The 19,777-nt window shown below is 48.4% G+C and overlaps 2 protein-coding genes across 2 annotated transcripts; one reads left to right on the top strand and one right to left on the bottom strand.

Moving 5' to 3' along the window:
• Window positions 1-162: 162 nt before the first annotated feature.
• Window positions 163-4,254, bottom strand: LOC100834814. The gene is made up of 5 exons (XM_024462178.1): window positions 4,103-4,254; window positions 2,131-3,621; window positions 1,843-2,056; window positions 800-1,727; window positions 163-721 (listed from the first exon to the last, which is right to left on the bottom strand). The coding sequence occupies exons 2-5, from the start codon at window positions 2,675-2,677 to the stop codon at window positions 281-283; spliced, it is 2,130 nt and encodes a 709-aa protein (XP_024317946.1). The 5' UTR covers window positions 2,678-3,621; window positions 4,103-4,254; the 3' UTR covers window positions 163-280.
• A 13,812-nt stretch (window positions 4,255-18,066) lies between these two features.
• On the top strand, window positions 18,067-19,079 carry LOC100821945. Its single transcript, XM_003574035.4, has one exon. It carries the CDS (start codon window positions 18,192-18,194, stop codon window positions 18,783-18,785), a length of 594 nt encoding a protein of 197 aa, XP_003574083.1. The 5' UTR covers window positions 18,067-18,191; the 3' UTR covers window positions 18,786-19,079.
• Window positions 19,080-19,777: the final 698 nt, after the last annotated feature.

The raw sequence follows: 19,777 nt of genomic DNA on the forward strand, positions 1-19,777 counted from the left end.
GCATTTGCAGTAGCTGTAGCTTCTGTTTTGATTTGTATCTGTTGGTGATGTGCCAGTAGTGTAGTATGTGTTTGAGTTTGTAATGCCTGAATCTGAAAGAACATGTGCTGGTTTAAGATTGTGTTTGAATTATGGGAAATTTGAATCTAAAATGTCGCCAGATTTGAATCTGAAATGCCTGAATCTGAAATACATGTTTCAATTTAACCAAAATACATGAGTTCACAGTTCACAGTTCACATCCCAAGCATTACACAGTTTAACACAGAATACATCAGTTTCAATTTGTCCTCCTTGAGCAGTTAAAATACTTCCACATCTTGCTGTTCTCATACCTAGCTGGCAGTGTCCCTGCTGTTTTCCTAGTAGGCCTTGTTGAAGTAGCATGTGCAGTTGGAGCTGATGTTGATGCTGCTACTTCTCTTGCTGTCGCTGCTGCTGCCACCTTAGCTGATGCTGCTCTTGCTGCTCTGGCTGATGAAGATGGAGCTGGTGCTGCCTTAGCTGGTGCAGATGCGGCTCTTGCTCCTCTGGCTGATGAAGATGGAGCTGGTGCAGGTGCTGCAGATGTAGAAGTTGCAGAAGCTGCTCTTGGTGGCTTGAACTGGGCCCCTCCTCTCCTACCAGTGCATTTTGAAGGTGTTGGTGCTGAAGCAGATGCAGGAGTAGGCTGTGCTGCTGGTGCAGGTGTTGCAGCTGAAGTTGGGAATCCTCTGTTACTCTGAAACAGTAAGAAGAATGAATCAGGTTATAGAACAGTAAAAGCCAATAGAACATTAACAAGCCAATAGATGTGTACCTTGTGTCTGCTTTTCCTTATTGCCAACTCTGGCTTCAATGGATTTGCACAACTAGTGTACGTGTGGCCCTGCTTTTTACAATTGGAACATGTGCTTGTTGACATCCTGCCTTTACCCCTTGGCTCTCCTTGCTCATCCTGACCTTTCCTCCTATTCTTCTTCCTTCTCCCAGGATGGACAAAAAAGTGTGGTGGATCTATGTCAGGTGTATCTGTCTGAACCCAATCATGTTGGCCTGGGACAGGGTACACTATCTCATTGTGTGTTTGGATGTATAATGGCTTTTTAAAGAAGTCACTCACATAGTCTTCAGGGTGCCCTTTGGCTTTATATATTGCACACACTGCATGCTTGCAGGGTAAGCCAGTTAAATCCCATTTTCTACACCCACATGTTTTGGCTCTCAAGTTGACTGGATATGTTCTGGTTCCAGAAGCAACCTGCCACAAACCTTTGGCTGCACAAATTGCTTTAGAGTACTTGGAGTTACTCTTCTCTATCTCTAACTTCTCTGCAAACGTAGAAGTGATATCCCATCCTGCTTTCTGAATCCCTATTCTCTTGGCTTCAAACCTGGCCATTAGTTTGGTTCTAATGCCATCTATCATGGTCACTATGGGCTTGTCCTTCACATCAATAATGAAATTATTAAAGATTTCACTAAGATTGTTCACTACTAAATCAGTCTTGCAGTTGGTGTCCATTGCATGCCTAGCCCCATGTTTAGGATTTATCTTACTTAACCACTCCCATGCTTCTTCACAGTCCTCTTTCAGTCTTGCCATTGCATCATCAAAGTATGGCTTACTATAAGAGTAAGCTGCTGCATCTACATGTGCTTTGAGGTCCCCTCCTCTAAAACCAGCAACTTTAAAATTGGCATAGATGTGCCGTAGACAGAACCTTTGAGAACAATCATGAAATACTCTATGCATGGCAGTCAACAGACCCCGATACATTTTAAAGTAGTAGGTTAACTTTGAGCTATGAGTCATTGCACTATGGTTTTAAAATAGAAAGCACATGTAGTTAAAAAACTAACCTTTTGTCTGTCAACATGAAGGTCCACTTCCCAAACTTCCCATGATCTCCACCCAAAGCATACTTCAGTTGTTGTAAAAACCAGCACCATGAGGCAGTGTCCTCCTTGCCAACCACACCAAAAGCCAGTGGAAACAGGTTGTTATTGCCATCTCTGGCACTTGCAGCCAGCACTTGGGCCCCTGTTGTGAGCTTGACAAAACAACCATCAACTCCTACATAGCAGACATGAGCATTAGTGATTTGGATTGTTAGTAAGATTGCAATGCAAGTAAAGAAAACATATTACCTATGAAGGGTCTGCATCCATTGATGAATCCCTCTTTCTGTGCATTGAGCATTATAAAGAGACCATGAAATCTTGGATTTGCTTGAGGGTTCTCAATTGTTGTCACAACTGCCCTACTGCCTGGATTAGTACTGTTCACAGTTTGAGCATAGTCTCTAATCCTCTTATACTGCTCCTTGTGATTGCCCAACACAACTTCCTGTGCTCTTGCTCTTGCTCTATAAGCCATCTGCTTGCTTATGTCAACTCCAAATTTCCTTGCTGTCTTGTCCATCATAGAGTGGATCTTGAATTCTGGATCACTTCTGACACTCTCTTCATATCTCTTAGCTAACCATGCACTGTTGATCATTGATGTATCATGAGTCTCACCACACTTGTGTGGCTCCACACACACTCTCAAACAGTGTGTATCCTCTCCCTCGATTTGTGATGAAACCATGTAAAAGGGGCAAGAGCTTGCTGACTTGCAACATACCATCACTCTGTCTTTGTCATTCCTGAGATATTCATAATCTCTGGAATGTTGTATGTGATAGTTCTTCATCCTTGAAGCACATTAGTTGCACAAACTGGGTATGTGGCTTTGGCTTGTTCTCATCATACCAAACCCTAGGCATCCGCTTCTTTGCTCTACTTTTTCTCTTCTTTGGTAACTGATGATCAATAGATTGTGCATCATCATCATCACTTGGATGCTCTAATTCTTTGTTGTCATCACTGTCCACATCACTAAGAAACTGGTCCTGTAAAGCACCAGCTGCTACCTTCTGCTGATATCTTGTTACTCTTTCCTTTGCTGCCTTGGTCTTCAAAGCATATTCCTTCTTTGGCTTCTTGGCCTTGTTCATTGCAGCAATATCCTCTTGAACAGAAGCTTGCAGTGGAAACAATTCCTCAGCTTCACTGTCACCTTCATATACATCATTAGGGTCAATGCCTTCTTCAGATCTATCAGATTCCAATGAACTATCACTTGAGTAAGAGCTTTCAGTGTCAGGATCTGCTACTTTGGCTTTCCCCTTATCTGCCCTACTAGGGGGGGCTTTCTTACAAACTACCTGAAGCCCAGTTGCGGCCTGCTGATTCACACTTTGTTGTGTGCCAACCACTTCTTCCTGTGCAAAAGATACCATCTTCCTCTTTCTTTTCTTTCCAGGTGTAGGCACATCACTGTAGAACTCGACTCACTTATTGGATGGTGATTCTGGAAAAGCACAACTCTTCAACACGTGCAGGTTGATACACCTAGTAGCCTTGTACAGCTCCATAACCTCTTTCACAGTATCATCTGACTCTAACAATGACCATCCAGTTAACCCTATGCCATCTTGTCTAACATAGTACAGGTCATCTTCTGCTGTAAATCCACTGGCCACCATTAACTCAACTAAATTCTTGTGCTTCAAATATGCCCTCCCAACTGTCCGCTGCACTACTCTTCCTGATAGAGGCAAATGCAATTTCACAAGCCACAACTGGTCCTCGAAACTGCATCCACACAAACACAAATAAGAACAAACTAAATTTGACTCTATATATGCACTCAACTTAGTACCTACATACAATCCCTAAAAAGAACAGAAATTGCGGAGGGGATGCCGAACTTGGCCTCAAACCTGGCAGACAAACTGCTCAACTAACCCAATCAAAGAGCCCGAGGGCGTATAAGAATAAGAAACCCCAACAATTACACGTCGATCACACCTGATTTCTCCACTTTGAAAATCGAGGGAAAATCTAGGGATTTGCCTGTGCGACACCTACCATTGACACCAAATAGCAACATCGATTGATAAAATTTGTTCATAGTTGTCCCCCACGGCATAGATCAACAAGAAACCCCATCAAATCGACGTCGATCGAAGCCGATTTACCCACATATAAACCCTAGGTCTACCCGAAGCCTAGACGAAACCCCAATGCGGCGGCGGCGAAATCGAATAACGAGCAAGGGGAGGAGGAAACGTACTCGAGTCCAGCGGTGGGGTCGGCCCAGTCAATTTCTGTCGTCGCCATCACTCACCGCCGGCGGCCGCCCCTCTCCCCCCGGTTCGCCACCCCTGTCGCCAGTCCGGGTCGAGAGTGGGAGAGTCGCGAATGGGGACTTGAACAGGGGATTCGGGAGAGGATTCGGGCAGACGGCTCGGGTTAACGGGTCCGTGAGCTGACGTGGAGAAAACGGGTCGGGTCGTCCAACGTGGCACCTGACAAGGTGGGACCTACCTGTCGGGAATTCTATCAAATGGCCTAATCTGGATGATTTGGATTATTTGAGACGACGTGTCCAAAAAAGTGTGGTTCTGTGAGACAATTAGCGATAACTGTGGCCCGATGAAACCCTAACCCTAAAAAATGTGGTTCTGTAAAATTTACTCGAAATGTTGGAATTATGTCCTTGATCAAGAGCCAACCAAAGAAGCGGCACTTTTCAGGGGCCCAAATTTTCCAAATAACATGCTCGAACGGCTACCGGGTAAGCCCAAGAAACCGAGCGAGATAGGTGCTCTTAGCAGAGTAAACACCGAAGGCCGTCAGGTTCCACACGATGGAGTCATCACCGTCAACAAGAATAGGGGCCGAATCGATGAGCATGAAGAGATTAATGAATTGATCAATATTTCCGGCCACGATGCCATGGGAGATGTCACTGACCCATTTGAAGTCGCGCCTGGCATCACAGATGGATCTGCGCTTGCGACGGGCGACCGAGAAAAGATCCGGGGCGACGTCCATCGGCCGGCGCCCATGGAGCCAGGCGTCGGTCCAGAATTTGGTGAATTTCCATTTCTAACCATGATGGTGGAAGATGCCGCAAAGAGGCACATCTCTAGGCCGTCAAGCTGGATGGGCACCAAAGACCAAAGCTTGTCAGGCTGAGTCCAACGCAGCCATTCCCAACGGAGGCGGAGGGCGCGGCCAAACTTGGTCAGGTCGAGGACGCCGAGGCCCCCATAGCACTTGGGGCGACAGACAACCGACCATCGGACGAGGCAGCTACCACCGCCACAGCTCAATTCCCCACGCCAGAGCCAGCTACACAGGTATTTGTTGATTTGCACATGAACCCACGCAGGGAGATCAAGAACAGTCAGGTAATATGTTTTTTTAGTATGTCCAACGCACATGTATCGTGCTAGTATATATTCCCTCCCGATTCATAATAACTGTCTCAGACTTGGTACAACTTTCTATTAAGTTAGTACAAAATTTAAGACACTTATTATGGATAAGAGAGAATATAATGCTTTGACCTCATAGAAATCGTCAAATTGTGAGGAAGCCATGGAGTTTGTGAGGGTTCGATAATTTTCAAAGATTCACCATGAATGTGTTTACGTCAAGGGGATTTAAAGTGAGGGCTCTTTGTGTTTGTAGCTCTCCGTGACCAAACCTCTCTAACAAAGTTGCAGGATCTTGCCAACAATCTGAGTTATAATTCCTTATCTGTCTATTTGCTAAATTTTTACTCCATCAGTTCCATAAATCTTGTCTCAAATTTGCTAAAAATGGATGTATCTATTCCTAAAAAGCGTCTAGATACATGTAATATTTCGATAAGAATTATGAAACGGAGTGAGTACATTACTTTCTTGCAAATATATTCCTTTGAGTTTTGTTGTGTAGGGCTTTAATGCTTTCCATCGCTTAGCACAAATGGTTAGGGCTAAATTTAAAAGTCTTTTATTTAAGCCCCTCTCCCTGCTAGATACGATTCGTCTTTTGATGTGTACTTACTTCATAAGTTTCACAAAACAACTCATATTTATTTGTGCATTTGGAACAAGATATATTTCGTTTCTACTGCGTAACCATTTTTATTGGACTAAAAGTAAATGAGTGTGAGTAGTTAATTGTTGGATGCAGGGGCCAAGAGAAAAATGAGATGTATTGCGGAACAAAAGAGAAAAAAAATTATATAAGGTGTTTTGTGGAACACATAGAGTACTCCGTGTTATGTTAGGAATGTGTATCCTAGCAATAGTAGCTGTGGATTGTAACCTTATTCATGAGTTATAAATGTCATCTTTCCTCCGTAAACAGGAAGAGATGTGTAACTAAGTTAGTCAGACCTTTTTTTCATGCTTCATTTTTTCCGATGTTGAGATCAAGATTTGATATGGGTTGTTTTGAAACAACAATATACCTCTGAGCGTTCTTGCAGTATATGGACAAGTTGCAGATTGGAAGTCCACATTAATTGTATTTAAAAAAAACTGAGTTCTGTAGTATTTCTGCTTGTAGAGGGGAAAGAGATTGGGAGAATGCACCTTAGGTGCTCTCGATGTATTGCTCCTCATATATATAGAGTACAAGGTGTACAACCGCACGGTCAAAACTGAACGGGAGAACATGGCGGGAGAACATGGCGCAAGACTAGACTATGTGGGCGTTGTGGAGGCGATCGACGTGGGACGCAGGGAAGTCTCGTTCAACACCCCGCCGCAGGTTGAGCGTCCGATGGTCGACGGCGACGAGCGGATGCACAAGCTGGATCGGAGTCCTCAAACACTGAAGTGGGCAATCCCTTCGTCATCATGTCGGCAAACTGCTGTGTCGTAGGAACATGCAGCACACGAACTTGGCGGAGGGCAACCTTCTCGCGAACGAAATGGATATCCAGCTTGATGTGCTTTGTCCGGCGATGATGCACATGATTGGCCGCCATGTAGACCGAAGAGATGTTGTCGCAGTAGGCGACCGTGGCTCTGTTGAGGAGCAGGTGAAGTTCGCCGAGGAGCTGGCAGAGCTAGCAGCATTCGGCAACGACGTTCGCCACGCCGCGGTACTCGGCTTTGGCGCTAGATTGCGACACAGTGGGCTGGCGCTTGGACGACCAGGACACCAGTGAGTCGCCGAGGTAGACGGCGTAGCCGGAAGTAGAACGGCGCGTGTCGGGGCAGCCCGCCCAGTCGGCATCCGAGTAGGCAACGATGTCCAGCGTTTCGGAGTGCTGAATGTGCAGTCCATGCCCGTTGGTGCCACTGATGTACCGGAGTATGCGCTTGACGAAGGTGAGGTGGTGCTCTCGGGGATCATGCATGAAGAGGCACGCCTGCTGCACCGCGTACGTGATGTCGGGGCGTGTCATCGTCAGGTACTGCAGGGCCCCAACAATGCTCCTGTACTCGGACGGGTCGGCGACGACGGGCATGGAAGCAACGTCCAGCTTGGGCTTGGTGTCCACCTGCGTGCTGACTGGTTTGCACGCAGTCATGCCAGCACGCTCAAGCAGGTCGTCGGCGTACTGCTGCTGGCCGAGGAAGAAACACGCTGGAGTGCGAGCAACCTGGATGCCGAGGAAGAAGTGCAGAGGCCCCATGTCCTTCATGGAGAACGCGCCGAGGAGCTTGCTGGTGATGAGCCGGAGCAGTGTCATGGAGGAAGCCGTCAGAACGATGTCGTCGACATACAGCAGGATGTAGGCAGCATCGGGGCCGCGCCGGTACACGAAGAGCGAGTGGTCGGATTTCGTGGTGACGAAGCCGATGGACCGGAGGAATGCCGCGAAGCGATCATACCAGGCGCAGGGCGCCTGCTTCAGCCCATAGAGGGACCGGTCAAGGAGGCAGACATATCCTGGCTGAGTGGCGTTGACGAAGTCGGTCGTTTGTTGACAGTAGACATGCTCGGTGAGGAAGACATGCAGGCAGGCATTGTTGACATCGAGCTGGTGCACCGGCCAGTCTCGTGACGCTGCAATGGAGAGGACAGCACGGATGGTTGCCGATTTCACCACAGGGCTGAAGGTTTCATTAAAGTCCACTCCAGCCTGCTGCGAGAAGCCGCGCACCACCCAGCGCGCCTTGTACCGAGCCAACGTGCCGTCCGGGTTGAGCTTGTGTCGAAACAACCATTTGCCAGTGACGATGTTGGCGCCGGGTGGGCGAGGCAACAGCCGCCATGTGTTGTTGGCCATCAGAGCCCTGTATTCATCCTGCATAGCAGCAAGCCAACAAGGATTGCGTAATGCCGAGCGCACAGATTTAGGAATTGGGATGATGTCTGAGTCAGTGGTGGCGAGGTTGGTCTGGGTGGTATATTTGGGGTTGGGTTTGAACGTACCGCGCTGAGATCGGGTGATCATTGTGTGGGTAGGTGCTAGGGTCCCGGTAGGGGCAGCTGGAGGGTTGTCTGTCGCGGCAGAAGGGTAGTATGGCGCGGGAGAGGTGGTGGCAGGCGCAACGGATGGAGAGGCGGGCGCAGCTGGTATGGGTGGAGGAGTGGCAAATGGGGAGGTGGGTGTGGCAGAAGGAGAGGCCGCAGGTGAGCGCGTGGCAGACGGAGAGTCTGCCGCGGCAGAGGCTGGGTCTGTCGCGGCAGAGCGCGCGGCAGAAACGGGGGCTGCCGCGGCAGGTCGCACGGCAGAAACGGGGGCTGCCGCGGCAGGTCGCACGGCAGAAACGGGGGCTGCCACGGCAAGCCGCGCGGCAGCCGCGGTAGCGGGAGGCAGCAGTAAGGGGCAGCGAGGGGAGAACCTCGCCGCTATGCAAGGCTCGGGAGGGGGTGCGATGGGCGAAAGGGGAACTGGGACTCGTCGAAGAACACATGCCGGGAGATGACAACCTTGCCTGTTGCATTGTTATAGCACCGATAGCCTTTGTGGGAGGTAGAGTAGCCGATGAACGTGCACGGGGCAGAGCGGGGTGCGAGCTTGTGCGGAGTGGTGGCGGTGAGGTTTGGGTAGCACAGGCAACCAAATCTGCGCAAGGAGGAGTAGTTCGGGGTGGTGCCGTATAGGAGCTCGAAAGGCGTCGTGTGTTGGCGTGGACGGCAGGGTTGGCGGTTGACGAGGAAAGTGGTGGTGGCAAGGGCTTCTGCCTAGAATGAGTTAGGCATGGAGGCATGCAGGAGGAGGGTGCGCATGGTGTCATTGAGCGTGCGGAGCATGCGTTCGGCGCGTCCATTCTGAGGGGAAGTGTACGGGCAAGACATGCGGAGCTGCACACCATGCTTAGCAAGGAAGGAGCGCATCGCTGCGTTGTCAAACTCACGGCCATTGTCAGATTGCAGAGCGAGTAGGGGAAGGTGGAAGTGGGTATGGACGAAAGCAATAAACTGACGTAACATGCTATAGACTTTGGATTTGTGCCATAAGGGAAAAGACCAAACAAAATGGCTGTAATCATCAATAACTACAAGATAGTAGGTAAAGCCGGACAAGCTGGGACTGGCGAGGTCCATACATCACAGTGAACAAGATGAAATGGCACAAACGAAACATGAATTGAGTCTGAAAAGGGAAACCTAACATTCTTTCCTAGCTGACACGAGTGACAAGTATGCGCAGAGCGACGAGGTGTGGCCGGTGATGCAGTGCGGAGAAGACGAGCGAGTGACGAGCATCCAGGGTGTCCGAGGCGGGCGTGCCAATCATCAGCGGTAGAAGAAGCTTGGATGCTGATAGGTGGGCGCGGCGCGAGCGGGTACAGGTCGCCGATGTCATCACTGCGGAGAATCACCTGGTGGGTGCGCCGATCCTTGACAGAAAAACCAAGATCATCAAATTCAACGAAAACTGGGTTCTCACGAACTAGATGTTTGACAGAGATGAGGTTCTTGACGAGGGAGGGGGAAACTAGGATGTCGTGCAGGTGGAGAGGTTGAGAGGAAGTGGGGATGGAGAGCTGGCCAGTGTGTGTGACAGGCATAGTTGATCCATTGCCCACTACTATACGAGAATGAAATGAGGGACTGAGAGATGACAACATACCAGGGTGATGACATGTGCGCGCTCGCCCCAGTGTCCATGTACCATTCGTCGGGCGCCGGGGGTGAGGATAAGGACGCCGACATGGCGTTCAGAGCCTAGATGAGAGCCTTCTGATCCCAAGCTGGTGCGGCGGTCGGTGCAGGCTGCAGAGGAGGCGGCGTGTAGTGCATGCCGGCGAAGTTGGGCATTGGCAGAGCGCTGGGACGCGGACCGAGGACACCGGCGCCGAGAGCTTGGGGACGCCAAGGGACAGGCCAAGCAGGAACCAGTCGAGTCCACGGGTTGGTCCCTGGAGTCGGCAGGGTTGGCGCCGACTGGCGGGAGGAGGAGCCGGTCGATGTGGAGGAGGAGCCCCTGCCGGTGGTCTTGGTCTGCGGCCGCCCCTGTTGCTTTCCCTTGCCCTTGTTGCAGGAGTTGACGTTCCCGGTGTTGTGGCCGCTACCGGTGCCGCCCCCGTGGTTGACAGGCGCGGCGTGCAGGGCAGTGTCGGTGGAGCGTGTCGGGGTGCCCTCGCGAAGCTCCTCCAGGACAAGGAACGCCCTGTAGCGGAGGAAGGAGGGGAACGGCGACATGGAGGTGAGGATCGAGACGGCGTAGTTGTACCGCGGGTGAAGGCCCTGGAACATGGCGAGGACGAGGTCGCGGTCGGTGATGCGGCTGCCGAGGTCGTGAAGCTGGTCGGCGATATCCTTGAGCCGGGCAAAGTAGTCGTGCATCGACAGGGCGCCCTGCTCGAGCTTGCGAAACTGGGTGGTGATGTCGACCGCCTGCGTCTCTTGGTTGTCGAGGAAGATGCTGGCGATGGCGTTCCAGGTAGCGGGCGCCGTGGGTTGATGCTGGATGACAATCCCGAGGATCTAAGGCGAGATGGTGCTGTAGAGCCAGGAGACCACGTGCGCGTCTTCCCGGACCCAAACAGGGTCAGTGGGGCACGGCGGCCCGACGATGTGATGCACCACATCATACTTGACGAACATGAGCTCGAAGAGCGTCCGCCAGTGAGAGAAGTTGGGCGGGTGCAGGCTGAGGACGATGTGGACGTTGTCTTTCACGACGGCGCCGGCGAGACGATCGACAGGGGGAGCCGGCGGCGGAGGGACCACGGGCACGCCAGAGAGGCGCGAAGTGAGGAGGATGCTAGCGGTAGAGGTGAAGAGGCCCGGTGAGCCGAGCGGGCGCGCGGCGGCGTCGAATGCCGTGGAAAGGCCGCGGCTAGGAGCATCAGGGAGCTCGTCGGACGCCGCGACAGAGCCGGCGGCCCTGGGTGTGTCTGTCATCGAGGGCGTGCAGCGGAAGCGGTTAGCACAGGAGATCGATGGCGACTGATACCGTGTAGAGGGGAAAGAGATTGGGAGAATGCACCTTACGTGCTCTTGATGTATTGCTCCTCATATATATAGAGTACAAGGTGTACAACCGCACGGTCAAAACTGAACGGGAGAACATGGCGCAAGACTAGACTACGTGGGCGTTGGACGCGATTGACGTGGGACGCAAGGAAGTCTCGTTCAACATTGCTTTCCCATGCATTTTGAAGGCTCGTTGTGTTCGGGGGCCATTTTTTTAACGCATGTACTCCGTATTTTTAGTATTTCTAAAAAGTGCAATGCATGTCTATCCATTAGGTTTTTATTAGTATGTGAATAAAGTGAGCATTACCAATGCCCATTAGGGTATCAATGAAATTTGTTCTGGCTGAAGCCCGTTTGGTTAACAAAGGCTGTTCCTAAATAAAGTTTGTTTCAATCCAAGATAAAGGGCACACACACAGCCGAAGAAAACACAATCAGGTAGATTGCGTGGAGGAGGGCTAGTGGAACGGTGACCGGTTTATACAGAAACCGAAGAAATCAGTACAAGACCACACCACTGGAGAAGTGGAGAGTAGTGTATGGCGGTATATTTAGTCCTTGGTTCAACTACATCACGCATTGATTCACACACACACTTGTCTGAATATCTAACGTGGTCGGTCCACCATCGAACAGTTCTACTGCAGTTAAGAAACATCGAAGGAAACCAAGGTACGACCAACACGTGTAGCGCTTAACCCAGCAAAATGATACAATGGCATTTACCTCCCGCTTGGCCAAAGCGACCCAGAATCCTAGGAGCTGTTTGGATTTGAGCCCCATCTAGCCTTACCAAATTTTTTACATGACCAAAATATTAGCAAGTTTAGGATGTTTGGATTGTAGCCATTGAAGGCTGTCAAATATTGGCAAAAACACACGGCGTCCATTTGGTTTGTAGCCAAATGACCAGCACCATCGGTATGCAGCTGCGCTACAATACATACATACTATATCGATTTTTGAAAGGGATCGTGAGATCCGCTAGGGGCGTGGGAAAAAATCTACTTTCTCCGTCCAACAAAAGATGTTACAAATTTGTCAAAATTTGAATGTATCTAGACATAATTTGTATAGAAGCATTCAAATTTAGTCAAAGTTGAGACATCCTTTGTTGACGGAGGAAGTAGAAAAATATTTACTCTTTCCGTTTTAAAACATAGGACGTATAATTTTGTTGACTGACAATTTTTCAAACGTTTAACCAAATTCACAGCAAAAAATATAAACATCTAGAATGTCAAACCAAAAGACTATGAAAATATATTTCTCAATGGACATGATAATGCCACTGTGTTGATATTTCTCGTTATATAGTTGGTCCAACTTTAAAATACTTAAAATATTTAGCAGTCAATAAAAATTATTCCCTAAATTTTGAAACGGAAAACGTAGTACGTCCGGTTTTATAATGCCTCTATAAAATTTTGTACCAAACTTTGACCAATGATTATGCAAATAATATTTAGTATATGTATATAAAAGTTTTACCTTAGAAAGAGTTTTAAAAAACGAACAACAATACCTACTTTAAGCCATAATAATTTCGTATTACCAATTTAATTTTTATCAAAATTCGGCATAAAATTCCCAACGTGTGTTATAAGCCGGACAGAGTGAGCAGTGTATTGTCCTGCGCGCTGATACTGTCTCGTGCGGTTGGGGAATGCGAGGGAGTGGGGTACGGCGCATGCGGCGCCCAAGAGCGGCAGGGAAAAGACAAAGGAGATGCCCACTTGAGATTGATGCCGTACCCGTGAAATCTTTTGCTTTGTTGGCCGGTTGCAGTGTAGGGGGCACCGGCAGAGCTTGGTGAAGATCGAGGGCGGCCGAGATTTTCTTGTAAGGCCGAGATTTTCATGTTAGCTAGTACTTCGTCCGTGATGAAATATATGTTTTTATGGATACATATTTGAACAAATTTGACTCCCATATACTATGGGAGAAGGGAGGGAGTAGTACTTATATATTACTACTTTATCGATGAAGTGACCCTTATCGAAGCCCAGGGCTTAAATTAGTTCTGCCCCAAGCCCGTTTGGTTACTTCATCCCTAAAAGAAATTGTTTCGTTGATGAGGGCCAATGTAACGATGACGGGCATATACAAAGGCTGAAGAAAACAGTACAAGACACACCACTAGAGAGTAGTATGGCGGTAAATTTAGTCCTTCGCTGAACACACTTGTCCAAGTATCTAACGTGATCTTTCAAAAAAAAAGAAAGCTAAGTCCATAACTCCATATAACCCCTGAACTTTGAGGATCGGGCTACTTTACTCCCTGAACTTCAAAACCTGATATTTACGCTCCTGAACTTTGCAAAACCAGACAAATCACCCCTGAGACCAACTTAAGCGGTTTTTGTAGACGGTTTTGCTGATGTGGCGACTGACAAATACTTTGTTGTCAGTTTTAGTGCGGGGATCAGTTGGTTTAGGCGGGAAACCCCTTCAATTTTACCTCCTCTTTAAAATCGGGTGCTTAATTTCCTGAATTTTGCAAAACCAGATAAACCATCTGTGACAAAATGGCACAGTTTTGGAGTGGTCATCGGTTGGAGCATTTTGTTTATGTAGCAAAATATGATCATTTCAGTTGCGTCTTAAAACAAAAAAGAGCATGCTTACCACAAAGTAACAAATATCACACACTTACGCAAAAGCTAAAATAGCACGAACTGAGCATGCTTAACGTATCCAAACATCTAACTAACGAGACAATATTGACATCCGCGTTGAGCTCAAGTTTCTGTCTAATTTCAATATTAAGGATGAACTCTTGTTTCTGGAACTGGAACGGGAGAAAAGAAAAGGGGAATGAATAATGAGGAAGAGGAGGGGAAGTTGAGGTTTTGTTTTTGTCTAAAACAATTATTCCTTCCCTAAAAACAACATAGCATTTTTCAATCGCCACGTCAGCAAAACCACCTACAAAAACCGTTTAGGTTGGTCTCGGGGGGTGATTTATCCGGTTTTGCAAAGTTGAGGGGGTTAAGTACCCGGTTTTACAGTTTAGGGGGTAAAGTAGTCCAATCCTCAAAGTTTAGGGGGTTATATGGACTTAACTCGTTGTATATATCCCCTTGTAATTATCCTGTACAGTTTGTTTTTATTCCAATAAAATGCACTGCGGGGGCCTCCCTCACAGTTTCCGGTCAAAAAAGAAGAAGTATAACTACCATTTGGACGGAAGTCGACATTGACGACCCGACGACACTGAGCACAAGAATGATGCACCTTAACAATCGCTACACCAACTCCCTGAGGTTATCAACGGAACCGAAGGAGCCATCGACTTGAACACGAAGTTCCAATCCTTGCTTGCAATCGAGAACAAGCATGAACCGAGATAAGGCAATCTGAAATTGCGGATACAAATATGAGGTACAATAGTCTCAAGGAGACAGTAACAAGGTGGGGTTCCGATAGCGGTCCTCCAGTAGGTCTAGCAAACACTACTGTGGATCCGAAATTGCAACAAAGGCTAACTTTTACTAAACAAAACCCAACTAGCTAAAGTGGTGGTCGCTGCTCTTATATAGAGGAGGAGGTGGTGGCCTAGGCCCACACGAAGTGAAAGTGGCAGCCCAAGTGGCTCTTCTCTTCCTGCGACTTAAGTGGTTGCAGCTTCTCTTATTCTTGGCGGCTCGGACGGGGGCGCCCGAGGATGATGCGCTTGGCATGGTTGCTTTCCGGGACGGGAGCGCCTGGGGATGATACGCTGGGCGTGGTTGCTTTCCGGGATGGGGCGCCCGCGGATGGTGCCGCTTGCCGGGACGGGGCGCCCGGGGATGATGTGCGTTGCCGGGACGGGGCGCCCGGGAGTGAGTGGTTGCCAAGACCCGGGGATGGAGTGAGGGGTCGCCGGGATCCAGGGATGGTTGGTTGGTGCCCGAGGGATGATGCTCTCTCTCATGACTTGGTCCTTTATTCCTAATCAAAATAAGAGCGTCTGATTTAGGCAGCATCATATTCTCATTTAGATTACCCGTAGTATGAAGGAATGGAAGTACCTGACAATTTAATTGTCGGACACGAGCTCTTGTAATTTGTCAGTGTCTCTCCGGTGCTGGAGGCGCTGCGGTTATATCTGTAAGCGTGATGTCCTCGTCATACAAGTTTGTGAATCAACTGCACAACGTATGCAATGCATCTTAAATGTTTTAGATATAACTACCCATACGTTGTACTCACTTTATTAAAATTATAGAATCATGACAATGAGAGATTTAATTATCAAATATGCTATATGAACTTTGTACGAAGCAACAAATCAAGCTGTTCATGTATTGAAGTAGTTTGCAAGTATGGATGATATCAACCGCCGTACCGACGCACATGCAAGCACACGTTTTTGTCGGACGCAGCTCCTCTGACGTACGGTTGCTGCCATGGGTGGGCCGGGCCACACATGTTAGCCACAGCGCCGCACGTGATAAGAGTCATATTTGCATGATTTTTGCCTCAATTAGTTTAACTTTTAGCATCATTTAAAACTAATTATGCCTCAAAATTGAATGCTAGCAGTACAATATTTGATCAAATGAACAAATTTACACCATGTGTATTATTTTTGCAGATTAGTGCATTAAGTCACAAATTCCTCTCATTTTGGACAATCTGCAGATGAAGCTATATCATGAGGACCTGAGCATAAAGGAAAGAAGAAAGCGAGTGCTTAAGTGAAAGAAAAGAGGACCAACTTGTGCAAGAAGCGAACAGTAGAAGGACCGGAATGCAAAAATTGCCATTGGGGATTAAAATCCCTAGCGGTTCACGTACGAAGCTGAGCGTGTTAGTTCTTCCCCTTCATCTTTTTTTTTGCGAGAAGGCCAAGGCCATATATTAAGATCAACCAACCCTTACAAAACCGTCTTTAAAATAAAAGAAAATTACACTCAAGTTCTTGTACGTAAACGTCGTTGTCTTTCTCCTGCACTCACCGGTGGCGCGCCGTGAGCGAAGCTCGATGTTGTCTCTGAACCTCCGAACCACATTGGAGCCAGAAAACCGTTGTTGACGTAGCAGCCGGGAAGTCGCCGGTAGGAGTCAGGCGACAGTATGAGAAATAGACCATCGTCCCGGAGAAGAAGACGACGAAGAGGGTTGGATGGCCATCCTAGATCCGGCCAGACGGATCCAAAAAGAGCTGGACGCACTAACTCCACGATGAGGACGAAACTGGCCGATTCTCATCGATCGAAAAAAAAGAAAACCAATAAAGCGATAGGCGTAGACAACCTGCAAAGCACAAACACAGAACAAGATCCACCAATCCAGAAGAGTAGCGACCAACCATCCCGCACTCCTCACCGCCATTGGCAGGATCGCCGTCGACGAGGTGGATGAGGAGTAGCGCAAACTTTATTATTGACCCACACAGTGCCGCCATCACCACCATAATTCGGCTGCCGGTTGACCAAATCCTAATTTTTGAAAACATACTAAAACACAGAAGAAGGGACCTCGTTCCCCAACCGGCCGGAGACGAGATCAATCTGATCGAAGCGGCGGTGGGTGGCGGCTAGGGCTCCTTTTTCTATCCTGTTGACGAGTGCAACTTTGCATGTCACTTCTTCCCCTTCCTCTGTACTGCTGCTCCACCACGGCCGCCGCCCAGCCTACTGCTGCGCCGATCTACTGCTGCTCCTCCACTCCTCCGGACAGTGGGCTGCTTTTCCTCTGCAAGCTGCTGCAATCAAGAGAAGCGACGACGATGACTGTACCTGCTGCTCATCTCTGCCCCTGCCCTCCAGCCAAGTCAAGGACGACGCTTGCTGCATCCTCTTCACCAAAATTTGCAACTTCGTTCTTCCCTTCCCCAACTCCTTGCTGTCCCATCTCTTGGGTTAATCCCCTTCTCCCTGCTGCTTGTTGCTGTTGTCTGTGTGTACTGAATTTGAGTACTAGCTGAATCTGTGGTGCTTGGGAACGTTGAGTTGAAACTTGCTATAATTTGTACTCCCTCCGTTTCATAATTCTTGTCTCAAATTTGTCTAAATATGGACGTATCTATTCGTAAAAAACGTCTAGATACATATAATATTTCGACAAGAATTATGGAACGGAGGTAGTATTGTGTTAATTGTCAGATTAGCTTGTGGTCGTGAGTACTTTGTGCCATTATTTCGTCAACGTGATATATAATTGTGAAATCTGTCCAGTGTGTTTTCTATTGTGGCCTGAGATTTGTGTGTGATATCTACTAGTGAATGTGATTTAATTTTCTGTGATAATATACATGTTTATGCCATGTTATGTAATCCTATCCCTTTCTCAAACAACCTGCTTCTATCTCTTTCTTAAATGTTTGCTTGTGATTAATTATTGTGCCTAGTAATCGTATCTGCCCAGTGGTGTTTGCATTAACGAAAATCACAAAAGTATTGTTTAGTGCTAGATTTTTTTTTTCGGTTTGAATATTACCCCTGCGTTTGCTCGACCTAGCTTTAGTCGTAGCTCGATTGTTGATCGCCTAATCTCTATCAGTACGTTAGGGGATCCTTCGCTGAACACGACAACCCGCAGTTTGGACGAAATACCGACTGCTATTTTACACCTGATCAGTACGTTAGGGGATCCTTCGCCGTTTTACTCAAAACCAATCAAAAGCTGTTATTCTTATCCACGAAATAAACACCTCAACTATCGAGAAAATACTACTCACTCTGTTACATATTAATTGTCACTCGAAAAGAATGCCACGAATAATCTATCCAATTCTTCTCTTTGCTCAAATTAGTATAGCAAGTGTTAAATATTATCTGCGTCAACTTTCCCAAAACCACGAATAATCTGTCGAATTCTTGTCTTCGCTCAAGTTAGTATATCAAGTGTTAAATATTATCTCCGTCGACTTTCCCAAAATTATCGTTGCTTGGATCCCCTTGCGTCCTGCCGATTTTTGCCAAAAACAGATCCCCTCCTTCCTTAGTCCCCTTCCCTGAAATCAGAACACCCACCACCTCCTGCTGCTGCGCCACGCCATCGCCGCCATGGCCGACCGCCTCCTCCTGCTCGTCCTCGTCGCCGCCGCCGCCTTGTCCGTCCTCGTACCCTCCCCAGTTGCAGCCGCGCGCCCGTGCCACACCCTCCTGGTCTCCTACTCCGCCAACGCCAACCCCAGCAACGACCCCGACCACCGCGCCCCCCTCACCGCAACGGTCCTCACCATCTTCCGCGTCCGCCGCTTCGGCTCCCACCTCCTCCTCCGTGCCAAGCCTGGCGGCCACGCGCACCCCCACCCCGACCACCGCCACCACCACCACCTCCACTCCATCCCTGCGAACATCCAGATCCGCCGCCCTGAGCTCCCCCACCCAGCAGCCGGTGCCGCCGCCGGCATCCAGGAGCGCGTCAAGGATATCCTCGTGATCGTCGTCGGCATCCTCTTCGGCGTCGGCTGCGGCGCGCTCACCGCCGCCTCTATGTACCTCGTCTGGTCCGTAATCGCCGGCCCAGGCGCGTCTTCCAACTACGACGGGCTATATGGCGACGAGGAAGACGACGCGTCCGACTACGAGAGCCCCAAGAAGGTCGGCTATGTCATCATTCCTGGCATGGAGGCCCAGGACGGCGGTAAGAACTAGGGCCAGGGTTTAGTAATTCTCCCAGGAGAGGCAAAAAGCACCGTGATAGACCTATATATTTGCTGTTGATGTGTCCCGTAATAAATCGTACTACTAATATGTCTTATGATGATGTGTAGTTGGGGTTTAGTAGTGCTGTGCCCTCCATGTGAATACGCACGCTCTTGATGCACACTTAAGCTGGGAAATGTGCTTTGTTTCCAATGAACTTATGGATTCACAAGCTTGGTGATGTTGTGAAATCTTACAAGTTTGCTCTGTTGTTTATTGCTAAAGTGTCAACCATATTCGTAAGGGTCCGGGTGTTCCTCCGTATTGTGATGCTTGAATCTGTGGTGATCTTAATAGTTTTGTGCTGATACAAGCACTTCCAAGTTCCAACTGCCAGCATGTGCTAACGGTAGTAGATGTGCTTGATGATCAGAACCTGACCCACCATTACCGCAGCATAATGTATCAATTCGGTGAGTAGCAGGCCACAGGCAACAGCTTCGGCCACCGCTCTTTGGAGTGCTTGTACAAAAAGCTCTTCTTTCGTAGGATTTCCTTGTCAAGGTTGTCTATGACATCAAGGATCTCAATTTTTATTTGAGCTCATATTACTGCTGGTGCTGGCTGCCCCTCTTGGCCTTCTTGTGGAGTCTCCACAGTTGGTGTGATAGGAGAGGATGGTGATCATCACAACATTGTGAATGAAGAAGGGTGGTGGTTTATATTCAGTTTTGCTGCTTTGGCTACCTGATGATCCTATGGCCTGTGGAGTAGTGTCAGCCATGTCTTGGGTCTTTTTTTTGTGCTGTTGACAAGTAGTATCTGACTCTTTGGCTTCCATGAACCTTATGTCCATGGCATCTACTCCCATAGTTGGTGATTACGTACATGTTACATGTGATTACTTTCTCTCTTCCAAGCAAAGGGGCTCCAGAAGATGCATGATAATCTTTATTACTCCAATCTGTGGAATAGGTCCTTTTTTCTTTCTTATCTGCCCT

Source organism: Brachypodium distachyon, chromosome 3 (genome assembly GCF_000005505.3).
Source record: "Brachypodium distachyon strain Bd21 chromosome 3, Brachypodium_distachyon_v3.0, whole genome shotgun sequence".
Taxonomy (NCBI): Eukaryota; Viridiplantae; Streptophyta; class Magnoliopsida; order Poales; family Poaceae; genus Brachypodium; species Brachypodium distachyon.

Bases quoted from the DNA above. Each gene is read 5' to 3' on its own strand.
- LOC100834814 (XM_024462178.1), bottom strand. From the start codon at position 2,677: ATGAAGAACTATCACATACAACATTCCAGAGATTATGAATATCTCAGG. The intron at 2,057-2,130 runs GTAATATGTTTT...TCTGCTATGTAG, and splicing joins TGGATGCAGACCCTTCATAG to GAGTTGATGGTTGTTTTGTC. The intron at 1,728-1,842 runs GTTAGTTTTTTA...TGCCATGCATAG, and splicing joins TTCATGTTGACAGACAAAAG to AGTATTTCATGATTGTTCTC.
- LOC100821945 (XM_003574035.4), top strand. From the start codon at position 18,192: ATGGCCGACCGCCTCCTCCTGCTCGTCCTCGTCGCCGCCGCCGCCTTG.